The sequence below is a fragment of the Gavia stellata genome, chromosome 19 (assembly GCF_030936135.1).
Source record: "Gavia stellata isolate bGavSte3 chromosome 19, bGavSte3.hap2, whole genome shotgun sequence".
In the NCBI taxonomy this organism is placed as follows: domain Eukaryota; kingdom Metazoa; phylum Chordata; class Aves; order Gaviiformes; family Gaviidae; genus Gavia; species Gavia stellata.
This window is the reverse complement of record NC_082612.1, coordinates 9,787,558-9,814,285: the sequence shown is the minus strand read 5'-3', so window position 1 is coordinate 9,814,285 and position 26,728 is coordinate 9,787,558. Positions and strand designations below refer to the sequence as shown.

General features: G+C 37.8%; 2 protein-coding genes across 2 annotated transcripts in view; one reads left to right on the top strand and one right to left on the bottom strand.

Moving 5' to 3' along the window:
- Window positions 1-3,010: 3,010 nt before the first annotated feature.
- On the bottom strand, window positions 3,011-9,613 carry C19H4orf33 (chromosome 19 C4orf33 homolog). Its single transcript, XM_009817254.2, has 6 exons — window positions 9,583-9,613; window positions 7,270-7,459; window positions 5,397-5,457; window positions 5,142-5,193; window positions 4,836-5,035; window positions 3,011-3,148 (listed from the first exon to the last, which is right to left on the bottom strand). Exons 2-6 carry the CDS (start codon window positions 7,448-7,450, stop codon window positions 3,049-3,051), a joined length of 594 nt encoding a protein of 197 aa, XP_009815556.1. The 5' UTR covers window positions 7,451-7,459; window positions 9,583-9,613; the 3' UTR covers window positions 3,011-3,048.
- Window positions 9,614-10,710: 1,097 nt separating this feature from the next.
- The window catches only part of SCLT1 (sodium channel and clathrin linker 1), a 41,869-nt gene continuing 25,851 nt past the window's right edge, over window positions 10,711-26,728 (top strand). Inside the window, exons 1-9 of the mRNA XM_059826871.1 lie at window positions 10,711-10,760; window positions 13,862-13,929; window positions 14,628-14,680; window positions 15,597-15,666; window positions 16,793-16,848; window positions 17,222-17,354; window positions 17,923-18,045; window positions 19,354-19,419; window positions 21,405-21,475. Coding sequence (XP_059682854.1) covers window positions 10,727-10,760; window positions 13,862-13,929; window positions 14,628-14,680; window positions 15,597-15,666; window positions 16,793-16,848; window positions 17,222-17,354; window positions 17,923-18,045; window positions 19,354-19,419; window positions 21,405-21,475 — 674 coding nt within the window. The 5' untranslated portion in view covers window positions 10,711-10,726. The remainder of the gene's footprint in view (window positions 10,761-13,861; window positions 13,930-14,627; window positions 14,681-15,596; window positions 15,667-16,792; window positions 16,849-17,221; window positions 17,355-17,922; window positions 18,046-19,353; window positions 19,420-21,404; window positions 21,476-26,728) is intronic.

Here is a 26,728-nt window from a genome sequence, read left to right as displayed (position 1 = left end):
TACCAAGGGATTAATTTAACTTTAAACCTTTAGAAAGAAGTCAGTGCACAGGTTGTAACTCTGCACTCCATGAACCCATATGGAAACCTTCTGATGAAAGCTAGCACTTACAGTTCAAACAGACTCTTAAAGCTTAGAAACATACAAGTGAACCACCCGACAGCAGTGTGGAGTAGCATGTGCCTTGAATAAAGTCCGTATGATAATTTTCATTTTCAGAAGCATCTAGCATTACATTTTCTACTGCAGAGACAATTATTTTACTTTAAATTACTTATTTAGGGAAAGTAATCTATTTCCCTCAAAGTTTATAATTTGCATCCAAAGTCAAATCTGAAATAGTCAGTTTGAAGAGGGAATGACTATGAGATGAATCCTCTGAATAAACAATTTGATTTACTGTCCTTTACATACAAAGCATCATTCATCATGTGAAAACAACCTTTGTGAGAAAAACAGTAAATTCATTTTGAACCTCTGCATGCACTTTTTTGAAAAATTGTTTAAAATGAAGTCTAGAAGTTTAGTGAAATGTTTTTTGCTTTTGACTGAAATTTCAAAAGCAGTTTTGAGATGTCAGTATCAGGATGATGTTTTTAATCAACATTTATTGGATTATTCAATATTTCAGACTGATGCCATTCTTTAGAAAACTGTACATGGATTGAAGGTAGAAAAGAAGCCAAACAATTGAATGTACAATACTTACAGTTTTCAACAGATGGCACTTTATAGCAAGGAATCTATAGTGTCTAATTAAATGATAGCAAAAACAAGGGGATGGCTGAGTGCACTGACATGCCAAAGTCTGCACCTGAAAATGCCTAATATCCTTAAACTTGAAAGTATAGTTCTATAAAACTGAAAGTACAAAGAGGGAATCTAAAGCCAAACAAAAACTCTGAAATAACATTCTATGTCAGATATTAATCACACCAAGATGTTCTTCACAAAAGCAGAATATTCCCATCTTCTTTTCTCCTCAGGCAGAATTTACAGGTAGAGTTAAGTTTAAAGACAGAAAAGAAAACATGACCATCAGACTATGGTTATTACTGCACACCAGCTCAGAAGAGAACCAAGAATCCTTTTAATAATATGAGTTAGAGTGCAGTCTTGTGCAAAACTTTACAGGCATTTTGATGTCTAAAGCTACACACAAGATTTTTAGAACCATTTATGAGGTAAATAAACAAGAAAGGCCTGGGAGCATTGCTGCCTCTGAATTACAATGCAAGTTACACATTTAAGTTGTCTGTCAGTATTATCTGAGTGAAAGGCGCTTACTAATGAGTCACAAAAGGCAAACTGAGAATGACAACATTTAAAGAAATCCATGGGGAGCTAACAGTTATCTTCAGTTATCTAATCAGTAGTTACAGAGAAAAAGTCACTCTTCTTGGAGGTGCACAGAGAAAGGACAAACAGCAATGGACACAAGTTGCAGCATGGGAAATAGCAATTAGATAAGTTTTCAGAACAGAACTACTTGAGTATTGAAACAGGCTACCCAGAGCATTTGAAGCTCCATGTTTGGAGTTACTCAAAACTCAACAAGGCCCTGAGCAAACTCACCTAGCTTCAACAATAGCCCTGCTTTGAGCAGGATGTTAGACTACAGGAACACCAGTCCCTTCCAGGAACTTGCAGGATTCTAAATCGTTCAGTAGAAAATGCTACACAAAAGGATGAGAACCAACACCACATTCTCAGGGCATAACTTCTGAAAGAGACTCCCTCAATTATGACTGAGCCATGTTCTCTCAGACTCCCAAAACAATCCTTCTCACAAAACTAGAGAACATGACCACCTTTTACCCTGTGATGATGACATTTCAACAGGATGCAGGAAGTCCTCTTTCTAGTAAAGGGCTGAGGACCATATCGTGATCTGAATCCTCATTCTGAACTAAACCAAAGAAGTTTGATTTTAAAGTCACCTAACTTTTCAGATGTAGGATCTAGTTAGCGGGTAAGCTTCCCATTTTCTACGTTCATTTACATAGGATCAAGTCAGCAGCCACCATCAAGCAGCACTTACTATGCTAGACAAAGAAGGAACATCTCATTTGTAAATCTTGTGAGAGTTTACAGGTTAGATGTTACCATCTAACAGTATTCAGTACTGTTAAAAACACTCATGCCCATACATAGAAAATGTAGGCACATACAATTAGAGTATTTCCAATGTTAGATGGCATGCAAACAAAATTCTCATACATCTGAGCTGAATCCTTAAGGTGATGTGACAAGGCCTTGGAACAAACAAGCTTTTGTAGGCACACAACTATACCAAAAGGTTTTACTAAACATTATTTCTCCTGGAAACTTTTCCTGGAATACATAAAACCTTTTGTAAATCTATCCTCTGTACCTAAATATCACTAGAAATTCCACACTGAATTTGAAGCAGAGAGGTCTGCTAATAAAGTAATATAGATTAAGTTCCCCCTGCAGCACTGTGCAAGGGAAAACTTAAGGTACAGGAAGGTATAGGAAAGGGTAGTGTTATTCCTCCACAGCTTCTTGTATTGGGCCACAAAATGCCATGATAGCTGTATTCTTTTCTGTTCCTGAAGGAGGCATTCTTTCTCCTGATTGCCATCAAAAAAATTAGGCACATAAGAATCTCATTCAACAGCGAAGAAACAAACAAGCAGCAGGGAAAATACAGCAGAAATGCAGTAACTACAGGAAACTGAAACATTCCAAGGCAGATATTGGCCTTGTCAGGTTCAGAGCTCTCATGAAAACACAGCTGTAATTTTAGCACATTTTTTCCCCTTCATCGGTAGGAGCAGATTCATCTCTTGCACAGATGAAAAACTCCATACCCAGATGAACTGGAACACAAGCCATTGCATACTTCATGAATTTAGAATCAACTGGCCCAGATATTTTAGAACTGATTTTAAGACTGATCAATGATTTTGGTGTCAAGGAAAGCCTTACTAATCTGATATTTACAAACTCTGCTCAAAATGAAGAACTTGTTTCCATACAGCTTCATCCAACCTTAATGCTATAAAAATTTATGCCTCAATCCATTTAATTAGTTAGAGACTTCCATATATCTGATTCAGGCTGCTTCCAGTCTTCTCCCATTAGTCCCTGCAGGTTCAAATCTTTGAAAAATTCAAGGCGATGACTGCAAAGAGAGGAGAGAAATAAACAAAGAAGTTGTAAGTCTTGTAGTATGGGTCTTAATAAAAGGCAGTATCCTTGGTAGGTTTAATTAATCTTTATTTTCATGTTTTCTCGGACAGGAATGTAACCAGCACTCCATGCGTTGATTTTCCAAAACTTGAGTTTATAAATAAAAATCACTACTGTGTTTCTGAGAATCTTGTACTGGAAAGCACAGGGTAAAATCCTCAGCTATGAACAAATATCACACAGCATAAAGTGAAGTTAACAAAGTGCTCACCTTTTAAACTCCCTTAACTTACATTGCCTGGAACTGCAGTCAAAGCAAGAGCACAGTGACATCCTGCTTTACGACTTACCCGCACTCCAACAGAGTAAAAATTTACAACTCTTGACCAATTGAAAAACCGTATCACAGGGATATCCTTTCCTTACAGAAAAGGGGAAGATTGGATAGGATAATGAAGCTAGTAAATACTTTTTTTTCTTTAAGACTAGAAGTCTCGTTTTCTTTTAAACATTATGAATCAGTTCTTGCTAAGAATTTCTCCTTTAGGCTACCACGCAAAAACAACAGAAAGAAGACACTGAAGTCAACTGCTAATTAATACTTACATGAAACAACTGCCAAACAGTAGACAGAATATCTGACACTACACTAATCATTTAAAAAGGTAAATGGAATTCTCTTATTAGGAAGTAATTTGTAAGAGTAAACACAAACTAAGAGCAATGAAAGTAGCAAGGAGCAACCTCTTCACATAATTGCATCTGCTACCAATGTCTGAAAAAGTCAAGGGTTTTTGGAAGGGGTACTATAGAAAGAATAGAAAGAATCCCTTCCTGAAAAATATTACAGGCATTCTCCAGTTTACCACAGAAAAATAAAAGTATCTATTTCTTACAGAACACTGATAAAGAGAATGTATTTTATTAGCAATAGCTTAGAATTTTTTTAAATAAACAGTTGCAGAAGCTAAGTTTTTCTTAAATAAAGGCAAAAAGGGTAATTTATCTAAAATTTACCTCACCTGGCTGTCATTGTACATTGAGTAACAAGTTTGCATAAGAACTACACTCTACCCTCTAGAGCTAGTTAATTTATACAAAATACCCAGCAGTAGCAGTTTTTATCAAATCGTCTCAGCCTCACAGTCAAAGAAAATAAACAGGCCCAAAGCGCAATTTAAAAATCAAGATATTCTAGTTTTTCTATTGATACTGGGTATCCTTTTATTATACTTTTCAGTTTAGTCTGCCTTTTCAATTTTTTCCATAATATCGAGCCATCTGTAGAGGTGAGGTTGTTTAGAACAGTAGGGGAGAAGCAAAAGAGATTTACCGGAAATGTATCTGGCAAAATTAACACTAAATGGCATTTCAGGAGGTGCTGGAGGAAAGGAAAAAGTAGAACAACCTATCTATGATTTAGCTGAAGAAGGTAATAAAACAGATGCCAGTGCTGTTGAATGCATCGTTTTCTATGCACCTAGGGGTTAACATAGAAATCAAGCACTAATTACAGCTATCTGCCACAGTGCTCTATACAAAGTACAGTGCCAATGGATCTGGGGCTAAGCAGTATAATTAAAATACTAATGGCACTCAATCTGAAAACCATATTAGCTTTCTTTAAGTATTCCAAGAATAGTGCAACTGTACTACAGAAGAGCTAATTTCATGCTTACAAATCTGGTTTCTGTCCTTCCTGCAGTTCATGTCGAGGCACAGGATGAAGCGCTTCATATTTTCTCTCTTCCCCTGAGCCATGAATTGCAAATGCATTGAACTTGTTTGTGCATGGTGGAAAATAATTCCAAGGAAGATGAGCTTTACCCTCCCATTTGGTTTTCATTCTGGTCACCTCAAACTCTAAAGGAAGTTCTTCCTGTTAAAGGAGGAAAAAAAAGAGGTAATGTCACCTTCCAATCAGGCAACAGGTACCTAAAACCAATTAGTTTTTCTGTACATTATGAATGTACTTGACCACTTACTTTCCATACTCTTCTTTTGCCAGAAAGCAGCAGCAACAAGTGTTGTCCATGGCTGTCAATAAAAAAAAAAAAAAATCAGAGCACCATTTTCTTAAAATGATGCCAAGTTATTAGTGTACTGTTCTGCCACAAATGTGTACATACCCCATATTGGAACAATTTCTGTACCCAGTCTTCCTCATACATATATCTTACAAGCATTAGAACTGGAAATGCAAATTAACATTTGTGACTTTTTCAGAGTGCAGTACTTACGGACAAAGTTCAACTTCTAAATACTGTTCAGTTCTGTCACTCAGGAAAAATGCTTCTACAACTGAAAAAAAACAGGCTGTCAGTACTTTATAGTAACTATTTTGTAATAGCCTGACACCTTCATATCTCACTAAAACAATTCTATTTTCATGATTTTGGGCCTGTGCAATGCCGGAGTTTGTCTCACTGTGTACATGCTACTGACAGCTTGTAACTATTTGAAATGCAGTGCCATAATTGTAACTTCAAGAGCTTTTATTTTTAATGCCTATCATCATAAAGAGCTTTATAAAGCACTGCAGTAATTTTATTTACTTTACCAACTCCAGCTTTGGAAACACTTCTCTTGATGCAGCAGAAAAATGGCAGGTCTACTAACTAACATTAGGTGTCCATGGAGTAAGAAAAAAATCAGCACACAGCCATTTCACCTAGTACGCTTGCTGTGAACAAAGCTGACCAAGACAGACTGATCCTAGTCACAGCATGCACTCCAGGTAGAGCACTTCAGTGCAGAAGTCTTGTGTTTGCTGGTAGCCTGAGGATTCAGAGCACCAGAGGGAAAAAAAAGAGAAAAGCAGAACATACACTCACAGCAGAGCACACACCCCATAACTAAGACTGCTAAAACTCAGAAACAGTAAGAAAGCATTTAGCTCTTAAATGGCTTTTCCTTGTAGATGGCTGATACTTTGGACAGGGGATTACTGTCCCAGGTGTACCTGAAAGCCAGGTGTGACTGCTGAATCACCTTGCAGGAACACAAAGTAGAACTATAGTGGTGTTTCTCACAGCAATGACATTATTAGAAAGCTTTAGTTAGAATTATAATTAGATATGATTGATAATTTTGTTTTATTTTTACATAAGCCTATTTAGCATAATAATATCAAAGAGGTGCTAATACTGTTCTAGCAGAGCTTTATTCAGAATAGCTCAATAATCAGGAAGTAGAGAACTGCTGGAAACGTTAAATTCTTGCATTATTCAAAGCAACAGGTAAAAGTGGAAGTATTGACAGAAAAGGAGAAAGAAAACAGCATTACTCTAAATCCCCATTCCATTTGGTTACAGTTTTGAATCTTCCTATTCCTCAAACATACTTTGGAAAAGTCCTTAAAATAGACAAATGTTTTAGCTATTGCTCTCTACTTCTTAAAGCAAAAGCAGAACCTATCTTTAGGATTTTGCTTTGTTACCTACTGCAAATGCATTTTTATATATATGCCACAAAATTATTTTGATATTCAAATATGTCAAGCCTCTATTATTCCACAAGTTATATCAGTAATGCAGAAACTAAGTTTGAGCGCCTATGCTATTGACAGGATCAGCAAGAGTCAACCCCTTCATTCTTGAAATCAATCCAGCTCATCGTACTCCATTTCTTTATGGCCACCAAATGACATTACATATTTGCTTCTTTTCCCAATCATTTGTATTGTTGCACTACAATAAAACAACCACTCACCTTACGGTCAGCAATACTAGTGATGAAAATCAATTCACACCTAGAAAGAGAGCATCACTCTTGATACGGTTTGGGATGTTTTACAGCTGAATATAGTATGCCGCTTACAGTTACTTAAGGAGCTGTTTAAGGGTAAGGCAGTAATTACAACTAAATTCTTTCCCAATATTCTTCCCCACGTATAGGAAATTTTTTTACTTTACATTTCAGATCTGATTCTCAAAAGCAGTACTGTGACCAAAGAAACCAAATTGAGTTAGACGTCATACACTCACAACCATTAGATCAGTTTGAAAAAATAACCATCATAGACTCTTAAATAAAGACCAGGCATATTAACCACAGAGGAACATCAGTGTCTACACAAATCAGATATATTTCCAGCAGAACAGTTACACTTACCCTCATAATCCCATAGTCTACTAAAAGGTTTCCCTGGCTCTCCAAGTGGTGCTGGAGGATCATTAAAGAAGGGAGCATGAACTTCCATTAGCAGTCCTGCATTGTCCAATTTCAGCACAATTGTTACTGGCTCATGGCTCACAGGCAAACCATCCCATGTGTGTTTAATTGTAAATTCCATCTTCACGTACTACATAAATGAGAAAGGAAGTTTCTGCCAAAGAAGATCTCAGATTCCATTTCAGCACCAACTACGCTGTTTGCTTGGCCAGGAAAAAAAAAGCACACTTTCGTACAAAGTCAATCATCAAATCATGGGTTTTGGCATCAGAAGAGCTGGGATAGTTTAGCTTTATAAAGCAACTAAACAAACAGTTATATGAATGCTTTTCACAGGTTTTTATACCAGCACGGTTACAAATCACTCTGAAGTCTTACCAAGCTTAAGGCATTTCAAATATGTACCTAAATAAACACCTCCCAAAACCATCAGAAATATTTATCAAGAGAACAGATAAACAAAATAAAGTCTCCACTACATGATCTTAGATGATTCAGTAAAATGAGAAAAATACATTGAGAAAAAACTTCTGTAAATCTGAGATGCAAGAAGACAAAAGAATTAGCTAAAGCTTTCCTTCTTGGTTATTGCAAACCAGCCGAACTACAGGATTTCAAGGAAAACTGCAAGCACATCTTGTTAAACACACTGAATGTTTGCAGAGCAAAAAGAACAGGGAACACTGCACTCCAACAGCTGTTGTTACTTAGAAATAACTGTACAAACCTTAAGAATAGCCTCAATCTATTTCATAAGCAAAATAACTTTATGGCCCCTTACCCCTCCCCTCCTCCCTATTATGAGTTCCTTCCCATCTCCACAAAAGCAATCCCTGATTTGTTCCCTTGCACATCTCCTAGCCATACAAGAAGGGAACTCGCAGTACATAGCCTGACTGAGAATTATGCACATGCTGTTAAGTCCAGTGACCAGAAAGGTGCTAGCTCAGTAGCTAAGTCATAACCACGTTGCCTTCGGCGGCGAACACTAAATTGGGTTCTTTCGTCTCTACCCAGATACCCATTTTCTTGGGACTCACAGAAAGGTAAGCATAACTTACCACATTCTGCAGGTGTTATCAACAGGTGTAGTACATGAGACAGAATGTAACAACATGCATCACACTTCCCTATATGCCATAGACTTGCTCTTATGATTACCCATGAACTGTGTCTCATACCCTCTGCTACAGTCACACTAGCCAGTTTCCATTCACCAGCGTTCATGTTGAAAAGCACCAGACCTCCTCTCTTTGAGGTCAAGTTGGTTAAAATAGCTAGAATCACATCAGGTAAGTAGATATACTCATGATCAAGTGACAGATTAGAGAAAATTTAAAGTAATAGATTCAGTAATTAGACACCTTAATTTAAGAAGTCCAGTAAAAAAGGAAAATCAAATATTGGACTATGACTTTTGACAAGGTTGTATTTAAATAAACTGAAAGCTAATTAAATTCTTATGTCAGCATTTTAACTGCATGATATGCTAGACAAGCATTAGATGAGCTTTTTGCAAGAGACCTGGGATAGCCCTAGAAATTATGGAAGACTCTACCACCATTAATGTTCACTCCAACTCAAGTGGCAAGTTTCTGGAAGCAAGATGACACAAGTTGAAAAAAAAGAGTCAGTGTACAAAGCATGGGGAGGGAAGACACCCAACAGTGTCCTAACACCATTCTTAAACCATCAGAAACTAGCTCATAGTCCAGTATTAGTAGTAACTCAAACAGGCAAAGCTAAATAATCCACAGTTTAAAACAAAAAGAGAGAGCTAACAAGAAAAGGTATTCTAAGTAAGTACAGTGACAACTTTTCTGCACTAATTACAATGTACACCACCAAATAGAAGAGCAGTATGTTAAATAACAAGTCCCTTCCACAACACAAACAGCTGCTGAAACATATTTAATGGGCTATTTAGCCTTAAATGGATCTAGAAAATAATAATCCACAGGAAACGTAGGCAAGTGTTGTATTTTTAGTTTTCTAAGCTGCAAACACTGAGCAGCACGAGCACCTTTTAACACTGCACCTCAGCCAGTTCTTAATACGCTATGAAGAGACGCAAACGCTAAATGAAAGAGTTTTACAGCAAGTACTTTCTCAGCCATTTAAAAGCACTCACATTGCATATCCTCAAGCGACACAAAGCTGACAGCACCTCGCTGACAGGCTCAGACCTCAGCCACATGAGCGTCACACCTCACCAGCGAGGAGAAAGCTACTGCTGCTTCCCGCTGTACTCACCTCATGCCTCTCCTTGTCGAGGGGATTTACGCGTTCCATCCCAAACCCTATCGACGTTGGTGACAAAGACAAAAACAAGCAGGAAGTAGTCAGACTGGCGTTTTTCTTAATTGCTCCAAGAGGACAGGGAAGAAGTTGGAAACCGTGCGAGAGACAGCTGCTTTTACTGTAGTTAAGACTCATAACTAGACACAGGCACGAGCTCCCACAGGGCTCGAAACTGCTCCCGGTTTCGGTTACCTCCCAGCTCCTCCCGCCACTAACAGCAGCAGCATTTCCTGAAGAGAAGTCTAACGCGTAAGCACCTATCTTTAACCTGTAAGTTCCTCAGAGTTTAACAAGTGATTTCTTACGCCTCCAGGCACCCGCTGCAACTCTGAACGAAAACTCGTCCCTCAGGCACCCGAGCGCCTCCACCTCCCTCCCACGCCCGCCACATCTCCGGCACTGACCCTCAGCCGCCACAGAGCTCGCGCGCATGCGCACACAGCCTCCCTCAGCCCTCCCTCCCTCCCTGCCGGCCGCCTTACCTCGCTTCGCGCGCTCCTGCGGGCTCGGTCGCTCCGCTGCCACGTGACCGACGCCGCGTTTGGGGCCGAGTTGGTCGCTAAGGGAGGAGTTGAGGCGTCCGCGGCTCGTGGGGCGGGTAGGTGGGCGCGCGCCGGCCCTTGCCGCCGGGCAGGCCCCGCCTCGGCCGTTAGCTCTTACGGGGGCGCGGCGCCAAGCGGGGTAACCCTCGCGGAGGCGCGTGGGTGCCGTTAGTGCCGGCCGCCGCGGCGGGGGCCGTTCCCCCTCAGGCGGTGGTGGCGGCGTTGCTGCGCCGGGCTGAGGGGAAGGGGCGCGGGGGGGCGGTTGTGATTACTGCCCCCGCCCCACGCAGCCGCGGCTTTACGTCCCGAAAGAAGTGCGAGCCGGTGGGCGCGGGGAGCGCGTCCCAGCGCCTGGGAGTTCCTGGCTCCGTCTCTCTCCCGAAAGGCTCTTACCGTCTCTATCCCGAAAGGCTCTTACCGTCTCTATCCGCCGGCGGGGCGGAACCCCGTGGGGCACCAGGGGTCGCGAACGGCTGAAGTGACCGGCTTTTCCCCGGGTGTCCGCAGGCTGTCCTGGGGGGGTCTCAGCGGCGGTGAAGCTTCGCACTGGAAAAATGGCCACTGAGCTGGGCGGCGGGGGAGAGCCAGGTGAGGTCTCTGCGGGCCGTCGGCTTCCTGGGCTGCCGCCTGCTGCCGACACATGGCGGGTTGGCCCAAGCGCAGCCGCGGGGCTGTGTGAAGGAGGGGCCGAGGCCTGGACGCTGCCTCTCGGGAGCGGGGGTCAGTTTCTACAGAGGGTAGAAACCCTTTTGCCTGTGGTTGTAGCAATGAAGATTTATATTCTATAGTTCTTCTAGTGTTTGTTGTAGTGAATAGCATCAAAACTATTGTTTTAGTTAGCTGAAGACTAATAATTAAAAGCTGCTTATGAGGGTAATAGCCAAAAGCACATGCAGTTTTTTGCCATAATGCCTCTTTTCTCTAGGTAAGGAACTACTGTGTTTCCTATGCTTGGCTTACACCTGAAAGGCAAAAAAGCTGTCTTGTCAGTTTCTTATACAATGTGCTTTACAGACTAAAATCAGCATTTTTAATTAAGTTTTCTTTGTTACAATTTTGATAATTTTAATGTAAGCTTAACATGATTGAATCAGAGTACACTTTACTTACCAGCAAAATACTGGCAAAAATTGTTTCTGCATAGTTTATACTCCTGTAAATAGGGAACGGGTTGATGTGTTGTCCCGAGAACATTGCTGTCCCTGTCACTAATTAGTGTTACAGGAAAACTTGATAGTACAGCAGGAAGTAGGACAAGATCACAGTGCATAAAGTGCTATGGCTATGCATCGCTCAAAAAGCAAAATTTCAGTTGGTACTAAACTTTGTATGACAGCTTTGAGTGGCTGAAGGTGAAAGACCAGCTCTTGATTTCAAGGACCTTAATAGCAGAAGAGCTTCTGTCTGAGCCAACACAGTCATCCTGGCTCAAAAGCCCATACCAAATAATGGATTTTCAAGGTATTTTGCTTTTTCGTATGTATTTAATTTGTCTGGGTGTAGCTTCTTATTTTATAGATCTTTAGGCTCTAAATAGAACTCAGACTAAATTCACTGTGAAGTGGTAAGAGTTGCCTTTTCTATCAAGGACTTTAATTCTCTCTTTAAAAATCTTCACACATTTTGAAAGGTGCCAAATGACAAATCTGAAGTTGGCTTGCATGCCAACTGAGACCTAAGTTACTTGAGGTCTCCTCGTAATTCTGATATATGGATTGATGTTTCTCTTGCTTTATGAATGTGAAATCAAAGTTCTAAAATGCTGAATGTGTGTAATACACATAAAAAGAGATTCTCTGAGGACTATTATATTTAATGTTGTAGAGTAAATATTTGTTGTGTTAAATATGTAGCTGTAAAGAAGGTTGTCAGAATGAAATGCTAGTCTCTGACACTGATCAGTTATAAATTGAGTTTTACCTTAATACATTTTGAAATATCAGCAGCCAACCCTCCAAATAATAATTCCTCCATTCCATTACATAGTTTTGTGATAAGCTACTAAATACATAAAACTTTTATCAGAATATATTTTAATGATTCACTGTTGAAGGTGAGTACATCTGTAAGGGGTGTTTAAGATTTGTCCCCTTTTGCGCCTATGGCCTCTCATATGCGGACTGCTTTGGCTGGTGAGGGCAACTACGTTCCCCTTCCTGTTCCTTGGCGTCCTTTTACTGTTACCTTCTTTCTATCCCCTCTGTCTTTTTCCTATATCCTCCTTTAGAAGATTAGAACCAGAATAAGAACTGTGGGAAGTGTATCAAGAAAATAGGCAAGAAGTTGTTTTAAAGCAAAAGGTATGCATTACCTTCCTGACTTCCTTTTTCTTCCTCTTTACCTGTTCCAGTTACAAAGGTGTTGCTCAGATTCTTATAAAATAGAACAGAATACTTCAGTTGGAAGGGACCTACAATGATCATCTAGCCCAACTGCCTGACTGATTCAGGGCTGACCAAAAGTTAAAGCACGTTATTAAGGGCATTGTCCAACTGCCTTTTAAACACTAACAGGCTTGGTGCATCGACCACCTCTCTAGGAAGCCTGTTCCACTGTTTGGCCACCCTCTCAGTAAAGAAATGCTTCCTAATGTCAAGTCTGAACCTCCCCTGGCACAGCTTTGAACTGTTCCCATGCATCCTGTCATTGGATACCAGGGAGAAGAGCTCAGCACCTCCCTCTCCACTTCCCCTCCTCAGGAAGCTGTGGAGAGCACTGAGGTTGCCCCTCAGCCTCCTTTTCTCCAAACTAGACAAACCCAGAGTCCTTAGCTGCCCCTCACAGGACATTCCTTCCAGCCCTTTCACCAGCTTTGTTGCCCTCCTCTGGATACATTCAAGGACCTTCACACCGTTCTTAAACTGTGGGGCCTAGAACTGCGCAGTACTCAAGGTGAGGTCGCACCAACGCTGAATACACCAGGATAATCACCATCTTTTGACTGGCTGGTTATACTGTGTTTTTGTTAGATCAAAGAACACTCCATGAACAAGTGGAAAGAGCTGTTATTTCTCCCTTCCAACCTTCTGCTGGTTCTTTCATTTGTAGTACAAGTAGTCTCTGAAATCCCAATAGCCAAAGTTAGATGAGTAAGGAAGAGTGATACCTTAGCTGATGTTCCCAGCTCAGCAGTGTGAAATCTCATTACTCATTATGCTTTGCTTCTTTCAAAAAAGCAGATACTGACAGACTGCATTTCTTCATTCTTGTTTGGGTTTCTTCTGGATATACTTGAGTGCTCAGATCCATTTGTCAGTGAAGCTCTCTTGACCTAAATTTGTTGAAAGTTTATTGAGAACTGCAGGGTTGAGTTCCCAACAACAGGTTAATTGTCAAACACCCAGCTAATTGAATTAGACACAAAATGTGATTTGTTGCACTTGGACCTCGTGAATCGTTGATGTGTATGTGTTTGTGGGTTTTCTAGGCAGAAACTTCACTTTTTAAAATTTCTAAAAAAACCCAGAAGGAATATGAAAGAAATTGAATTCATTATTATTACACAGTCTTTGTAGGCTTTTTTGAGTCCTATTTTCATTAAAATAATTGTGCTAAATGGAAGTATTTTATGAAGCATGTTGTGTCCCTTCAAAGCACTACACCGTTAAACATACTTCTGACTGCCAGTTGGGTTTCTCTAGATAATAGCCCATGTTGTAGATATGATTCTCAAACTTTGTATTTTTCAGGTCAGAGGCTAAATGTGGCACTTGGACAGTATGAAAGAGACGAGATTATGAGAGCTACTGGTGAGCAGGTATGGGAACTCAGGGGTGGAAGTAGTAAGAATTTTTGTTATGAGGTTTTGAGACAAACATCTTTGCATACATAGAGCACAGCCCACTTCAGCGTGGCCTGGCCTTGCTTTGGGTCCGTCACACAGCTCTAGAATTGCTTGTTGTTTTTCCAAGCAGCAGCAGAATAAAACTGTCATAACAGTGAATTCTGGTATTTTTGGTGCATTTTCAAAAGTTTGTCATATGCAGGAGAACATATCCCTGAAAGAATATGTTTCCTACTTTAGTAGACTTCAGTTTTATAGACTTTTCTAAGAGATTGGTCTCATGTGAAGATAACTTTTTGTGCTGGCTGCTATAAGCCTGTCTGAAAGTCTGTGCAGAAGCTAGGGCATCAGCACTTTCCTGATGCTGGCATGCATGGAAATAAACATAGCACTTACTTACACAAACTTACGATTGTTCTTGTAAGAGCGAGATGATTTCCCCTCAGATGCAATTATGCTTTATATCGGAGCATCACGGGGGCGGGGAAAAGCACTATTTCTTCAAATTGGGCCAGCACTCAAGGATTTTTGAGCATAAACTTGGAAGTGATCATGTGGGATATTGTGTATGATTACAGTACAGGCAGAACAACAGCTTTGGGTTGCATATAAAAATTTAAAACTACATGCAGTCATGTGCAAGTACTAATACATAAAGTATATCATTACAGAAAAATGCTCCTGGTGGTGATGGCATATCAGGATCCAGGATGATGGACCAAAGGTAACTGATTCCAGATGATAAGTGGGAATACTACAAAGTATTCAAAAGACATTGTCGTGTGCTTTTGAAAGTGGACCAGGTGTACCTGGTCTTATGACGTGTTCACAGCTCTGAGAACTTGTGAATGGAGGTCTGTCAAAGTGTTCCTGTAGCAGTTGGTTTTAGATACTATTCTGTTTATTCAGTAAATTAAATATGACTTTTCTTGCACAATATGTAAAATAAAGTGTGAGAGATGAATGAAGGAATTCTCTACTCTAAGTTTTAAGATAATAAACAAAAGTGCAGGTAGGATTGTACTGACCTAGGTAACACAGGTAACTAATGTCTGTTGAGGTCAGGTGGATGTTTTTAAAAATGCTTATTTGGCGATCTTCAACTAACAGTTGCCTACTAGTAAATTGTTTAATAATCATTGTAATTTCCTTTCTGTTATAAAAATAACCTATCCTTCCTTGTCAGCTTTTAAGACATTATCACTCCAGACTAATATAGAATTTTCAGAGAGTTACTATCAATTACAAAAATATTAAGAAGGAAAAAGTATATAAGTAGAACTACATTGTTTTACATTGTCTTATAGGCCACTTTACTATTGTATGTGAAAGCAGTAACAAAGTCTAGTCTTTAATCATTCGGGATTCTATGGATGAAATATTAATGTTGTATTAATGCTCATTTGAAATGTCCCATGTTCTAGTTCTGTTATCCAGGAAACCTGCTGTTAGTGATCATGCTTTAAAAGTAGTGATTAAATTTGTTCGTTTGATTCTGGTGAATGTTGAGCTTGGAAGTAAAGAGAAGTGACTGTTTTGTTCTGTTCTCTAGATTAAGAATTCTGTAAAAGTAGTTAATTGTCAGAACAATGTTTCAGCATTTACAAAACATATTCTAAGCATGTTTTTCAACTTTTTAGCTTGCCAACTCTAATCACAGAGTATGATAAACACTTGGAAGAAATGAGAGAACAGCTGCAGCTTTATCAGGTATGGATGTTCCTAACATTTCAGACTGTATATTGTTAGTATTGTATAGTATTACTATCTAGGCCATTAGTTTTTGTCAATAAAAGAAATTATGCCTGTGCTATGCTTCAGAAACTTGCTGGACTGTCTGCTTCAAATGGATGAATGGAGAGCTTTCTATGAAAAGGTTGGGAGATTACCCAAATTGCACAGATTACTGTGTGTTTGGAGAAGTAGTGTTGTGAAATGAAACATGCATGTTTTATTTCTCTAGATGTTCTGATACGGTTGCAGGTATTTTCCTAGGTGATATTCAGATAAGGCAGCTGTTTCCCCCATTCCTTACAGGTCTGATCTTGGCCATGCAGTCCAGCTCAGTCCTGCAAGTGTAGATACACCCAGCCTTCTTCATTCTTAATAGTTCTTCAAATTAAAATAATTCTTTAAATTTTATTATCATGGAAGCTGAGGTGGAGGGGGACTGTCTTACATTGAACCACAGAAAAGTGAAACTTTTTAATGCTTCATATGATCACCAAAAAGCAAAGTGATATGTTTAATTATTAAAACCTGCGGCATACAGAAAGCAATTTTTACTTGTGATCTACGTGCAGAAATTATATTCTGGTTTTGGTTTAATGCACTTAATTTGTTTGATCTGTCCATCGTAAAGATTCTGCAAATACAGTTTTCAAGCTAGGCTGATTTCGGAAGGCAATAGAAGTACTATGGTTTTGTTGCACTATTTAGTTAACAAAACAGTCCATTTGACTCATATAACTGTTTCTCCTCAGTTAACTCCTAAACTCTTATTTCAAATGCTTACTGCATAAAAGATGAGAGTTATCCACTATATCCTTGAAAGAACTTGAGTTAATTAAGAATCAGTCTGTAAGAGCTATAAGAATTCCAAAAGGTAAGTTTAATGCTCATAATAACTTGTGAATGCTCAGGTATAACAGGATTTAGCAGCTCTTTAAGTGGCATCCTGTGACTTTCCTTAAAATAGGAAGTGACTTTCATTTACTGTATTATGCTGAATTAAATTGTCCATCTTTTACAGTATCAGTCAGAATTAAAAGATTAAATAATTACCAAAGTTTATATCACTTAAATGAGTGCTTACTCTTGCATGTTTCTGTGTTAGGCACAAATGAGTGGGATGAAACTAAAATTTGAACAAGTCACCAAGGAAAATGAAAGGTAAATAATTGCACTGCCCTGTTACTACTGCTGTTTTTCTTAATTTCTAAACCTTAAAAAGCTTTTTTCCAGGACCTTGAAATCTTTTGAATCTACTTAATAGCTGAAGATCTTATACTCATGAGCTTAATGTTAGAGTCTTTAAGTGTTTGATACAGATTATAGCACCAGGTTTAGGAGATTTAACCGTATCTCTAAAAGAACTAGATACTAAACTATTTCAAACTATAGTGTTTATAGAACAAACTTAATAGATTTAAACATGAGTTAGAAGTAAATAGTATGTACAGATTGAAGGTATGGTATACTTCATTTGTTAAAAAAAATCCCTGTTAAAGAAATACTTTGCTGAACTTAGTTCTTTGAATTTCAGGCTGCATGCGGAGTTGAAAGAGGCTCTTGAGAAGCAACTGGAGGCTCTTCCTTTCATGCCTCTGGGAACCGATATTCCTGCAGATGAAGGAATAGTGAGAAACCTTCAAGAACAACTACAACTGTTGAATCAAGTGTGTGAGATGAAACGTTTGTACTGCTTTATTTCTCTTGTTGTGCCTTGGCAGATGAGGGGAAGCTGTTTTATTTCTTTGTTCAGAATTCTTTTGTTCAGAGTTCCTTGACACTATTTTGAGGCCCTCAAAGTATCCCAAGTATATGTGGGATATAGAAAATAATACTTAAATCTGAAAAGATAAGGAAGATTTTTTGACCTTATTACAATGATGTATCAATCCTGTTGCAGGTGATTAAGGTGAAGTTAAATTCACAGCTGAATTTTGGTGTTTGAATATAATATTTACTGTAGGCCTACAGTAAATACCTGTAAAAGATTGAGCTATAAAAAAAATTTGGGAGACTTGCAATTCACTTGTAGGTGGAATTTGCACGTGTAAGCATCTGGTTTTCTGCATCTGAATTTGGTATTTTGTCTGTGTAGTTTTAATGTGTGCAGAGAAAAGTACAGAAAATAGTATTTCTTCAAAATAGAAATTAAGACTTCTCTTTTTGGAGAATGATAGATGGAGGTAGATGTGCTGTAATAGAATATTCTATTCAAATCATTGTTCTGTAACTTAGGAAAAAGAACAAGCAATAGAGCTCTGGCAGACTGTGTTACAGGAGCATGATCGACTCCAGCAGCAGTACCAGGAACGCATGACTGAAACGCAGATTCATGTGGCTGAAAGACAAAAGCAGAAAGTAATTTTCATTTATATTTTCATTAATTTTGGAATGACTTTCTATACTGTAGAGATTCTGGGCCTGGGTGTGGTCAAACTGAAGTGGGGGGGAGTTCTACCAGGAATGTTAATTATTTTCCATAATAGTCATCTAAAGTTTAGTGGTCAGATGTGGTCACTGATTCATCAGCTAAATGCACTGTTATGATTGGAAAACTTTATTTCAAATATATGGGCAGAAACTTGGGGAATGCACTGAGTCTGAGTCTTGTCCGCATGTACATATATATGCACTAAGATACCCACGTGCATATAAATAATCATATGTTTGAATTGCATGGTTAGAAATCTTCAGTAGAGTTCAAGGTCTGAAAAAGCTGCTAAAGATTTCTGAATTTTAAGGTGGAAGTCTTTCATGTTTTCTCCTATGTTTGAATCCTGAATTTTGTCTGTAAGGTGATAGTGGGAGAAGCAGTCTCTGTTTCCTGTTGTCATTCAGTGAAGAAGGATGTGTAAACAGATAAAAAAATGAAGTTCATCAGTATTCTTCTAACGCTAGTTTGTGTTTAGCAGCCTGTTTCTCTTCTGCTGTTTCTGGGGAAGGCCATTCAGGAAATCTTAGTTCAGAAAAGCAGCTGTTTTGCTCTGACGAGCTATATTAAGATGCTCAGTGTGTGAAGAATTAGTAGAAACTTCATGCCACTATGCACCTCACTACAGATATTTCTAGGTCTGTAAAGAGGTGCTACAAAGTTTTAACCTATTCTTTCCATTTTCAAGTGCACTAGACTTGTGGGCACAGTTACAGTTTGCCTGTATAACAGAATTTTTTTTTTTTTTACTGATTTTTGTTCTTAAGTCCACCTCAGCAATATGCTTTTTTCTGAGAAACAGGAAAAATATCCATAAAGCTATTGTGCTCTGTCAAGTTTCATAATTATTTCAAGTAATAGTTAGGGGGACTGTTATCTATGTGTAGCTCCAACTTTTTGCTCCTGTTCCTTCTATTAGATTATTTCTTTTGTTGCATTGTCAGTTACTGGTAACATATATGCTTTCATATTTTGATAGTAAGTGTGTATGAGTTTTGGAAGGAGGCAATTTGTAACGGAGTGAAATTCAGATACGTTTTTCAGTAGTAAATCTAATTTGCCAGATTACAAGGTCAACAACTAAAAGCAATCTACTTAAAATCTACAAAGGCATATAGAATTTCCTGCAACATGTATAAATTTTTTTTGAAAATGTTTTCAGTTGACTATGAAACTCTAATTATACACTCTTTATGATGATAATGATTGTAAGAAGCTCTGAATTATCTTTTTAGGATCAACTGACTGGCTTTCAGCAGTTGACTCGGCAACTGCATATAGCCAATGAGAAAATAGAGTTGGTAAGTAAAACCTTCTGAACAGTGACCCAGTAAAATATGTTTTTTTCCTACTAGAGCCTCAAAGTGTAAAAGAAAAGCAAAAGTCAGATTTGCAAACTTCTTTTCCTCACATCTGACCTATTGTTAAAATATATGCCTGCTTCTTTGGTGTGAAATATTGTAGGTATGAAGGAAAGATCACTACATTCTTTGTCACAGTGCCTGTTATTGTAAACTTTTATATTGCCATCTTTTCCCTTTCGCTGCTGTATTCTGTTCAAAGCAAGTCAAGTCTTTAAATGTTCTTCAACTACATTTTTAAGATGTTTAATCATTCTTGCTCACCTTTAAATTCTTTCCAGTTGTGCCATCATTCTTGAACTGTGGTGCTGGAAACAGTACAATACTCCAAGTGAGCCCTTACCAATGTTGAGTAGTATATTGCAGATTACTACAGAATTTTATCTTGCAAGCAGTTGTCCTGTTTACAAGCTATTTCATTAGTATTAATAAAAGCAAACTAATGCACTCGGAGGGGAACTTCTGCTTTACGTAGTCAGTGGTGGTCTCAGAATTAACTGTTCTCTGAATATAGATACTTTGGAGTTACTGGGAGGTTGCTGTCTGAAAACAGTGTCAAGCAAATACAATGATGAGCTTTTAAAGCAATTTTGCTGAGGGTTTGGAAGTCAGAGACTGTTTGATCTGCTGTTACAAGCAAATCAATGGTAGGTACCTCAGAAAAATAGAATCACTGAACGCTTAAAATCATAAAATTGGAAAGAGATGATGTGGAGAGGAGAGAGTGAAATATGTGAACTCTTTGAAAGAGATAAAACAGACGATGTTAAGATAAAGGTAATCCATTTGTTTGCATTATGCAAAAAACATTTCGCAACGTCTGTTACCAAAGGCATAAAGATGTCACGGGATAAAGCAGCATGCCCTTTCTTGAACTAACAAACTGAAAAACAGGAAGTGAAGATTAATTAGTCAGGTTTTTTATTGTGGTAAAACAGCTGTATTTCCTCGATGTGCTCAGGTTAGAGGAGTTCAGCATATTTATAAATGCTCTGGAAATGAGATTCAGTATTGAGGCAACAGTGTTCATTACTGATGTTAAACTATTTAAGGTAGTGAAAACTGAAGTAAATTGCAGACATTTACAGGAAGATCTTATGATGTTGAGTATCTGAGTGAACTTTTTCTGACATTTCCTTGGTATTAATAAAAGCAAAATAATGCATGTGGGCAAGAGGAAGCTTTCACTTTGGGTGCTCTGTGATGGTCTTGAAATTAACTGTTAACCACTCAGAATGGGTATTTTAGAAGTAGGAAGTGTCTGAAAACAATTCCTAGCAACAGTCAAAAAAGCAAGAAGAGTGTTAGAATTATTCGGAGAGAGGAAGAAGGAATATATTGTGCTTAAGTCCACAGTACAGTAGCATCTCAAACGCTGCCTGCAGTTGTGGTCATCTCTAATATCTCAATGTAAGGTATATGTAAGATCTAGAAAAGGCTAGTAGGGTAACAAAAATCTGAAACGATTCTCAAATGAGAAGGCAGTTGAAGGAGAATGACACCTCCAGCACTATGGCTGACATAGAAAAAATTAAGGAGGAGCAATTGCTCATTGTTTTTTGTCTCTAAAACAAAGGAATTCTTTCTGGCAATATGTGGTCTACTGTGGTACTCACTGTGACAAGATAGGCTAGACACCTAAACTAGATGGGAATGCAGATGCTATTACAATTCTCATTTCAGCAAGTTCTTATATTACCAAAATATGGGGAAAGAAGGGGACGATTAGGTATATCACTCTGCATATGCCTTTCTAAAATACTCTGCCTAAACCTTGGCACTTGGAGACCAGCCACAGTGTTAAATAGACCTTATTGGCTATTTTTATGGTATTCTATTTTGTAGAAATGCCCTATAACAATTCTGAATATATAACTTTTTCAATACAATAAGGAACACGTTACAAATATATCCTTTTTTTGCAGAGCAATCAACAGTTTCTGAAAACTGTAACAGAACAGAATGTGGAACTAGAGCAGCTACGAAAACAACTGAGGTATATACCAGGCAATTTTTAAAAATTATTTATCTTTTCTGTAGCTTTTTCTAACCTGCTGCTGTATCATGGGCCTTGCTTGTACTGCAAACTGATTTGATAGTGATAGTTACAATGGTTTCAGTTAATGCCTCTTAAGTTTGTTACAAATCTGTGCATCATTAGTGTTAGGGTAGCATATTTCTGGTTAGTGTTGTTTGGTTCAGCTGTTTCCTGAAATATTCAACATTTGACTTTTGATTTAAAGGGAACAAAGTGTCAGTATCACAACAAAATTGACTCTGAAGATGGGTTTTCATTAGAAGGCAATTTGCAGAAAGTCTGGTTACAGAATTGCTCATTAAAGTTCTGAAATTTGAATGTTCAAAGTTTAAAGTTTTAATGTTTTTATTAGAATTTCCATTCACTATTTCTCAATAAAGAGCTCTAAATCATAGGCTTTTTGGAAGTTATAGGGAAGAGAAGCATTAATTATATTCCTGCAGTATATCAAGGAAAATGAGAAAAATACCTGTGACACAATTTCATGATTATTTGTATTTACAGCCATAGTCTGTTCAATGCCAGTTTACTGTATCTGTCAACTGTTTTAATTAGTGACGGTTGAGGTCAAACTAAAATTCAATTTCAGTAAACAGTGGATTTGTGGACTGACAATGAAAAGGAAATGGATTCATTATCAACCAATGATAATTTTTTGTATAGCATTACCTAAAGCTTTAAAATAAGCTTTTTAAAATAAACTTTTAAGTTTATAGGCTTAAAATTTATAATGTACTTAAATTTTGGTTTAATTATTAAATTTTCCTTTTATTTTAGTGATTCTAATTTCCTTTGATACTGTGATTAAAATACTTAATACAGTTGGACTGCTATGATGTTTTAGTTAGTTTTATCTTTTGATTTTAAAGAACGTCATCCCAAAAATGGTAAAAATAATTTCCATTTTTATGTAAACAGTTAAAGATAGCTTCATGTATGTGTGCATGCACATGTGTTCATGCACTCGATTTTTGTGTGCAGCTTTTGCAGGTAATACTGGTATTTAGAAACCTAGGTTGGCTGAACACATGCTGATACTGATTTTATCCCTCCAAGAAAGAATGGCTGCATCAGACGTTCCGTCTCCTCTCTTCCAAACCCATACAGAATATTACATGAAGAGAAATTGGTATCTGTTGTAATGCTAAGTGCTTATCACTGTAAAGATTGGGTGTTACACAAATTTCAGCATCTGTTTAATGAGTCTAGTTGTACTATTCACAGATATTAAAGTTACTGTGTCACAATACCCACAGTAAAAGATACAGGTTTGGAGTGAATGAACAGATTCATTAGGGTTGAATATTGGTTGTTGGTGAATATTTATTAACCAATTTAAAAATTGGTCTTTTTTCAAGATTGTTTGTATCCAAACAGGCTTGCTGTTAGAGCAATAAAAATGAGCTACTTCTAGTATTAACCTTTCTCCCCCTTCTTGGTATGTTGTGGTTTTCTTACTAGAAGAACCTTACTTGTTTCAAACTATGTTTATTTTTACATTTCCTTTGTGCAATAAATGTAGGACCAGAACCTGCTTACAAATCCCAAGTTACTTCAATCACTGAAGATGTGTTTTTGAGGGGGACATGTTAGCACCTCTGATTTTTATTAGCCAAGGTTTTTCCATGGAAAAACTATTTTCAAGAACAGTGTGTTTTGGAAAAGGACAATGTTGTCACAAGCAATCAAAGATGAAGGTGGTGTTCAGGGTATTTGCTAAAATAAAGTATTTCCAAACTGGTCATCACTTGCAATTTGCTTGTGCATGCTACTATTTAATTCTTAAAAGGGAAACAACATTTTCATATCCCTACTTTTTTGGAATTTCTTTCCTTGCAGAAGGTATTAGTCTTGAATTACTGTTTTGGTATCTCATTCATGTATAAATCTTTGGTCTTGCATTGACATGCTTACATTGACTCATGTAATAAGTGGGTATGAAAGCAATTAGCATTAACTGAACCTATTTTAGACATTCAATAAATGCCATCAACATTCAGTTTATTACTGCATTTCTAACACTCTCAGTGGTTTTGATGAAAAGCAAAAAAAAAAACTTAAAATCATTCAGGTTGTGGTTGAGCAGCCTGTTGAGTGTTTTTGTCAAAATTACAGATGTTGTGATTTCCTTTTGGTCTCATCTTTATTTCCTTTTTTAAAAGGAAACTTTTTTTTAGGCTTGATCCTTAGAGTTATATGAAATTCCTGAATGATACCGTTTCAATCAAATAATTTAGAATACAGCTTGACAACCAAAATAGCCAAACTCTTTGATTCATAGCCATGCATACACACAAGCATCTGTATAACTGTCTATATGGCAATGGGTGTGGATAGTAGAAGGGAAATGCATGTTTTCTGCTTAAACCGCTGCTTCAGGAAGAAGGCATATTAAAAGGTAGAAGTCCCTGGGACTGACTGAAAGCTAGTGGATCATCTTGTTCTGAATTTTCACTCACACATGCCCAAATCTATGTGCATATTTTTGATTAGTTGCTGTTTTATAAGTAGTGAAAGTGTGAGTCAATTTAGACTTCCATCTAAGTATTCACAGGGCTGGAGTAGTCATCTTCTCATTTCAGAACACTAATATGTTCTAGCTGGGCAAGACTGCTTGACACATGTGGTGTAAGTCAATCAAAGCAGTTAACTGCATGCTGTTAGTCAATAAATGGACAATCGGTGGCCTGTACATTAATGATGAATATTAATAATACAACAGGTAAACCATGATACTAGGCATTTGTAATATATTAATAAACAAACACAAATCTATAAACAGCCTTCTGTAATTGATCCCATGGAGTACTGATCTCACACACTCTCTCTTGCTTGTGCTTCTATAGGTACACACATCCTGTCTTAAAAGAAGCATGGATTAAAAGTATGTGCACAGATACTCCCTTTTTGGGAAGTACGTGTTCCCCCATCTGCACACCCCTCTTGCTGGACGTGTGGGTGCTCCAGGTTTACGTGTACTTGTGCTGCTTCCTGAAGTCTGCTAGCTGTGCCCTGCTGAGAAAGCACCCCATGAGTTCTCGTACACATGCTTGATATGTTGGTCCCCATTTACTTCACCCTGGGCTGTCAGTCTGCTAGCTGGGTGCACGCTACTCTTGGGGTCTGGTGGGACGGCTGCTCTCGGGCATGGAAGAAGGTGGCAATGCCCGTGGGGTGACTCCTGGCAGGGTCAAACACAGCGTTACTGCTGGGCTGTCACTCTCAGGTCTCTCACCCACAATCACAAGTTTTCATGTTTCCTTTCAAGCTGTTGTCTTCTCAGAAGTCTGTTCATAACTGGTTAATCTGGCTGGCGATGGTCATGAGCAACCTTTGTCAGTGTTACTCTCACCATAGCGTTCTCAGTTCTGCACAAAGAGGCTCTCAGAGGAATTTTGCATCTCTAATTACAGGCACTGATTACACTCATGTTCCTCTCGGATCAGCTAAAAGTTCTTGCAATCCTAAAAACAGTACTATGTTATACTCACAAAGCTAATGACAGCAGCTCTATATAGCTCTAAAGTGCGTGCTGCGGTGATTCTCAAAGAAGTCTGGCATATTTTCACTGGTTGTTTCTCTATTGTGATGCTGCATAGATGTAGTTTGCATGGATTATATAGCATATATTGCAGACAATTCTAATCCTTTTGGATGTTTTTAATAGATTTACATTGATTTATGGTGCTAGAGTGTATTGTATGGCCTAGATTGAGTGTAATTTTTGGAGCTTTTGACATTGCTAAGCTTTTAAATGTGTGTTGATAAATTTTAGGTATTTTAAGTTTAACATATAGTAAACTATACAATCTGACACACGCAGCCATCAAACATTTTAAACATGCTCCTGATGTATTGTCATCCTGTATCTCCAGTATGCGTGCCTAAAGGAAGGCTGCCAACTTAAGTTTTGGCAAGTAATCTGGGAAAAAGAAGACAAAATTAAGAGTTCTGCTGGAAGTTATTTTCAGGATGATATTAGTTTTTATTCTTTAGATGAGATGGTGACCTTACCCAAAATAAAAAAAAATGAAACTTGGGCAAAAACTCCCTAAGAATTGTTTGAGAACTGAGTCATTGCTTCTCGTCAGTGATAACATAAATTCAATATAAAATGTACAGTTACACTGTGCTGTTTACGTACCATTTATGTACTATTACGCTAGCTATTAAAGGGTAATAATCTGCTATGCATAGAGACAATGCAATATTTGATGTATTTCTGTAGAGAATTGATGTTTGAACAGATTTCACTTATTTATATGCTAGAATTTTTATTAAAACATTTATTAGTGCTTTAGTGTTTCAAAGCTGTGTTGACGTCATTAGGACGGAAACTTGGCATTGCTAGGGCAGGTATCTGCATTTCGAAATCTTAAAGCTTTTAAACAGAGATAACTTGCCAAGATTATGTTATAGCTATATTGCACAGTCAAGAATAAAAGCTCCATCTTTAGAATCAATTTGCTGCTTGTTAAACACACATCTCTGAATTTGATCTGAATCTGAATTTGGACATTAAAATGCATTTTTAATATTTAAGCTCTTCTGAGTTTTATGACCTCTTTATATTTTTCTTAATTTTCCCTTTTTATGCTGGGTTTTGAGTTTATATTTTGATTTTACAGCACATTTTAAATATTTTTAAGTATTTTTGGGGAAGTAACTTAATGTCCTCATAAACTTAACAGTACTTTTTGTAGGAGAAAGGTGCATGATTCAGCTAGAGTAAGATCAAACGTTTGGACCTGCCATGGGGACCATGTGTCTGGGAATAATGTTTTTATCTCTGTTTTTGCTTTTTAAAGAAATTGTAACAAAATTAGCTTTTCTGGTTAATTAAGCTGAAATTAAGTATTTGCTGTAGAATTGCTGGGATTGTGTATATTTTGCTTAAGATTTTCATATAGTTATAATACGCTCTTGTCTTTTATGCCATTAAATCAAAGTTATTATTTCTATAAGGAAGTTTTGCTTGAAGTTGATTTTTAAGTTTTCTAGCTTCTTTCATGCCTATTAGTGCTCCAGTTTGTGTTAGCTTATCTAATACGTTTGCTCTTTTTTAACTTCATCATACATTCAATCACTGGTCTTTAAATTTAGCCTAATATGCAGCCTGAATAATTGTGTTACACCCCAGGAGAAGGACTCTGTATGTCTTTCTGTTCCCAAGTCAGAGGAGTAGGAGGGTTGCTCATTTCAATAAGCTTT

Excerpts from the sequence above, each read along its gene's own strand:
- C19H4orf33 (XM_009817254.2), bottom strand. The coding sequence starts at position 7,450 with ATGGAATTTACAATTAAACACACATGGGATGGTTTGCCTGTGAGCCAT. Across the intron at positions 5,458-7,269 it reads TAGACTATGGGATTATGAGG|TTGTAGAAGCATTTTTCCTG; the intron begins GTAAGTGTAACT and ends GTTTTTTTTCAG. Across the intron at positions 5,194-5,396 it reads TTAGAAGTTGAACTTTGTCC|CCATGGACAACACTTGTTGC; the intron begins GTAAGTACTGCA and ends TTTTATTGACAG.